Source organism: Eurytemora carolleeae, unplaced genomic scaffold (assembly GCF_000591075.1).
Source record: "Eurytemora carolleeae unplaced genomic scaffold, Eaff_2.0 scaffold1893, whole genome shotgun sequence".
NCBI classification, from domain to species: domain Eukaryota; kingdom Metazoa; phylum Arthropoda; class Copepoda; order Calanoida; family Temoridae; genus Eurytemora; species Eurytemora carolleeae.
Window position 1 is genome coordinate 21062 of NW_019397959.1, and position 5426 is coordinate 26487.

A 5426-nucleotide genomic window follows, 5' to 3' on the forward strand; every position below is an offset into this window, starting at 1 on the left:
AATAATTGAAAAAGGAATATTGCTTTTCAAGTGATTTTTTGTCGTTTGCGTAACTGGATTAATTTTTAAAGCAGGTGTTGATAAAATCTCAGTGGTGTAAAGTTATTATTGTTTCACATTTTTTCCCGCATTTTTATTTCTCGAGACCAAATATTTGAAAATCTTTAAAAATCCTTTAATTTCTCTGTGAAGTATGTTTAACTATTTAGTTTTCATTTATTTAAAAATTGTGGCTTATATTGTTCTTAGTTAATCCTTAGTTTATCTGTAGAGCATCATTCATTTTATCTCATTAACTCTAATAAGTTCCTTCTAACGGGGGGGAGGCAAAGCCGCCATGAGCCCCGAGAAATCGTCTCCAGGCCTCAGGATTTGCTGATTGAACTCCAAGCCTTGCAAAACAGGCACCAAACCCCACATTCTGGCTCCGACCCACCTGTTGATTTTAAACTTTAATTTTTCTTGTGGCTTGATAAATCCAAAATTATGAATTTCAAGTACATGATAAATCCCTTTGAATAAACAATAAACTCAATTATTTTTTCAAAAATATAGTCTTTGCATTAGTTCCTGATTTGTTCTCAGAAAAATCTATTATGTATATTATTTTAGTTCTGATATATCTAATATATAATCATATTTATTGTTACCAAGCATCTTCTATTTCAACTTTTCATCTTCTCTTTGTGCAGTATAAAACAAATACGAAAAGTATGCGAATTTTTTAAATATTTAGTCGCGCATTTTCAAATTTTACAAGAACAAAAAACTTTTAAACACAAATTTTTAAAATTTTGATAAATCATAAATCTTCCCTGGGGTCACGTGAGGTCCCACACAAACTTTNCCAACCCTATATCCCTGATATCCCTGGACTATTTATATTACAGGGACTCCAGTCCTCCAACCCTATATCCCTGATATCCCTGGACTATTTATATTACAGGGACTCCAGTCCTCCAACCCTATATCCCTGATATCCCTGGACTATTTATATTACAGGGACTCCAGTCCTCCAACCCTATATCCCTGATATCCCTGGACTATTTATATTACAGGGACTCCAGTCCTCCAACCCTATATCCCTGATATCCCTGGACTATTTATATTACAGGGACTCCAGTCCTCCAACCCTATATCCCTGATATCCCTGGACTATTTATATTACAGGGACTCCAGTCCTCCAACCCTATATCCCTGATATCCCTGGACTATTTATATTACAGGGACTCCAGTCCTCCAACCCTATATCCCTGATATCCCTGGACTATTTATATTACAGGGACTCCAGTCCTCCAACCCTATATCCCTGATATCCCTGGACTATTTATATTACAGGGACTCCAGTCCTCCAACCCTATATCCCTGATATCCCTGGACTATTTATATTACAGGGGCTGCAGTCCTCCAACCCTATATCCCTGATATCCCTGGACTATTTATATTACAGGGGCTGCAGTCCTCCAACCCTATATCTCTGATATCCCTGGACTATTTATATTACAGGGGCTGCAGTCCTCCAACCCTATATCTCTGATATCCCTGGACTATTGGGGAGAAAACATGAGTTCTAGTTCTAGCCATAAATCCTACCGTCCTCTCACTTCCTTCACATTCTGGATACAAGCACAGCAGCATAGGTAAGTTCTGTGTCAGTACAATCATAACCAATATGAAATGGGATTAAAGTTGTTTATATTTAGCCAAGTTTTGCCTTAACTTTCAATAAAAAAATGGTTCTAATAAAACTTAAAATTTTTCCTAAACACTAACATATCTGTCATAAAAGATCCAACCCAAGCTAAAAACATGGTTTAACCATTAGAAAGATCGTACCATGAAACCCCAAAAAGTACGCATAATGCTGTATTGTAACTCTCTGTTAATCATTTTGGTTAAAAAACGATCGTTAGCACACGTTCGCTGTTTGTTCGTTTATGGTTTGTTTTTGGTTCGTTTTTGGGTTCGTTTTTTTGGCACATATTTCCTCTCAGGGTCAAATCAAATCAAGTCAGACTATTAGGGATGTCCATTCTCCATATTTCAGACTCGGGAGTGTATACCAAATCAAATCTTAAACTTGGAATATCTTAAAATTGATAAAGATGTATCTACACAAATAAAAATTTTCCAAAGGGTTTAAATTCTAAATAATATTTTACCCTCAGTATTAATATAAATTTTTATATTCAGGTCTGTGAAAGAAAGTGCTAGATCGATGAAAATAGTGAATATTATGCTTAACTGCCTTGTTACGCTTAGTGCTTACGCATTTTTACCCGAACTTGTCAAACTCTGTAAACAGCAGTACAACAAACTTTTTATTCTATCTACATGTTTATTATTTAGTTTACACCCGGTTCACACAGAACCGGTTATTTCTATAGTGGGCCGAGCAGATTTACTCGCGGCATTATTTTTTATTGTAACCTGTTTGTTCACACTTTGGTTTAATCCTGACAGTTTCATAGGCATTGTTTTTAAACATTTTATAATATCTCTGTTATCGTTTGTATCCATGCTATGTAAAGAGCAGGGAATACTAGTTTTATTATTTGTTTTTCCCCTTCTCCTGGTTAAAAACAGGGAAAAAATGTTCTCTAAAAATACCTGTTTTTTTATTTTATTTGTCGTTCTCAATATTTTCTTTTTTTCCTGGTTCAGACTGAAAGTTGGAAATTATCAGTTTCCTCAATTTCAGAGAGGGGATAATCCAACCGCATTCGAGGCCAAATTTCTTGACAGAATCTTATCTTTTAACTATATAAATGCGCTTAACTTGGGCATCCTAATCTGTCCAATTTGGCTTTGTTTCGACTGGGCTCTTGGATGCATTCCTCCTTTAAATCCTTTAGATTCAAGAGTTTGTTTCGTTTTCGGGTTCTGGTTTATTTTATTTTTATTTTTGGTGAAGATATATTTCGAAGTAAAAAATGGTGAATACTTTCTAGGATTGTCAATGGGTTTGCTCATCATCCCGTTCCTTCTCTGTTTAAATATATTTGTAAATGTTGGTTTTGTAATTGCTGAGAGAAATCTATTTCTTCCGTTACTAGGCTATTCCCTGCTCTACCACATTGGGTTAACCACACTAACTAAACATGTCAAAACCAAACTTGTTTATGTATTTCACACAATCTTGTTGATATTAATACTACTGAGAACCTGTATTAGAAGCAGTGCCTGGAGACAGGAGAATATATTATACAGGACTGGGTTAACAGTGTGTCCTGGCAATGGTAAAGTTCACTATAATATTGCCAAGATACTAGATCAGGAGAACAAGAGATCTCAAGCAATTCTATTCTACAGTGAGGCTGTTAGACTAGGTGAGATTCATTCTTATAAAGGGGTTAGAAGCGTAACATCATATTTAATTGTAACTTAATTTCTATTAAACCCTGACTTAACAGTTGCATTGCCGATTTACACTATGTAACTATTAGGAAGATCAACGTTTTTTATTGTGCCCACAAGAAAGCCCTAAGGTCAGAACTGTTGATTAACTAATCCAAACTTTACTTACAAACTACAATAATAGTATCCAAGTAGCAGGGGACATAAAACTTAAATTGACCGGAGTTTGTTATTCAAAACCGGACATTTTGTTTCCGCTTATATTAATGTAGAATAAATATTTAAAATTCAAGATTTATCAAAAGATTTGTCCGGAAATGGGTTGAAAACCAAAAATTCGTTAGAAAATATTATTATCCGCCAACTTTAAAAAATTAATATTAATATTTTTAAAAACCTTAAACAGGTTGCAAACTTAGTGTCCAACAATTAAACGCGTTTTATGTAGATTAATTAGAAAATGTAAAAGAACACGAGTTTTTTTATTTCTAGTGACAATGAATTCCATATTTGTGGTAGGAAAACTTTAGGAAATTGTTCTAATACTTTTTCTATTGGTCTTTCTAATCTTAAACATTTTGTTCGGTTTTGATGAGACAAAGCACAAAACATATTATTAAACGATTCAGGAAGTCGTTCATTGAAGTATTTGCACATAAAAATTGAACCTTTCAATTGAAGAATATCATGCAGTTTCAAAATATTTAGTTTTCCAAAAAGTGGAATTGTATGTGCATTGAAGCTTGAATTTGAAACTGCTCTTATAGCCTTTTTTTTTTTTTAATATTTTCAATATTCTTGATTTTTTTATTCTTAGAAGCACCCCAACATGTTATTCCGAATTCCATGTGACTTCTAAAAAGTTTATTGTAAATAGTTTTTCTTATTTTTAAAGGTAGTATATTTTTTAGGCTATTTAGAGTAAAGTATGAACTTGATAACTTTTTATTTAGTTTACTATCTAAAGGAAATGTTTTCATTCACTTAATTGAGGGAAATTAATTATTCTTCGGGGAAGGTAAAATATATTAGAATAAAAAATGAATAAAAAAGAAACTTGACTGTTGATATCGAATGTTTCACTTTATTTCCCCAGAGCATCGAAATCATTTCTTGTATTAACAACACAAAAGATCTTAAACTATTAACATATTTTCATATGTTCATAAGTTCAGAAGAAGAATAATAAAATCGATGATTAACATTTCTATGAACCACCTTATTTGATTAACTGGTACAATTATTACTTCAAAGGCAAAGCTTTTATTGCACTAAATAATGCTCTAATGTACTGTACTGTGTGAGTAAAAAAACGGAATTTTTGATGTTTTTGAAAAAAAATAAAATTAAAGTTTGCTTCAAACTTAAGACACAAAAAAAATAAAATGTGAAAAAATATCTAAAATATCTTTGGAACGTTAAAAACAAAATTGATTTAGCGGATTTCTTTATGCCTAAAATCCGAAGCAGAAACATAGATTTTTAAAACGTTGTACAGATTTACGTTGGCAGGTCATTTTCAAAAAGTGGCATAAATTTACATTGGGTCCAGATCCGCAAAAAGATGTGGATCCCCGAATCAAAGGTGCAAACTACCGACCAAAGTCTGTTAATAAGAAGACAGCCAGTAAAAAATATGAGAAAATAAAACAATACAAAGCAAAAAAAAAATAAATGTTTACATACATTAACCTAACGGAATAAAAAGATTTTTTCAGACTATTATTTAAAAACATGCGGAGTTTTTTGAAAGTCGTGAAAAACTCAATAAGGGAAACAAATGTACATCATTAATATTCATTTACTACGTAGCACATATTATTAACAAGTCAAGGATGAGTATGAATAAATGAATTTTATCAAAGAGTCTTTGTTAAAAAAATTCTTAAGAAATATAAGATCATAGAAGTTTCCAGTTGATTAAACTTTTCTGAAAGAGAAGAATAATTCTCCTCCCTAATTGGATATATCCAATTAAATGAATTTTCTAAGCTCAGGGTGGAAAATAAAAAACTTGCCTTTTAAAAAAAATCTCCCTAGGGGTGGGGGGTCGAGGGGGGGGGGCCGAG

The 5426-nt window shown here is 32.7% G+C and overlaps 1 protein-coding gene across 1 annotated transcript in view; it reads left to right on the top strand.

The window, feature by feature from the left end:
* Positions 1 to 1506: 1506 nt before the first annotated feature.
* Positions 1507 to 5426, top strand: part of LOC111716460 (transmembrane and TPR repeat-containing protein 4) — a gene marked incomplete at both ends in the record, with an annotated part of 15738 nt that continues 11818 nt past the window's right edge. The window contains 3 exon segments of the mRNA XM_023491914.1: positions 1507 to 1640; positions 2194 to 2525; positions 3057 to 3329. Of these exon segments, the coding sequence (XP_023347682.1) occupies positions 1507 to 1640; positions 2194 to 2525; positions 3057 to 3329 (739 nt within the window).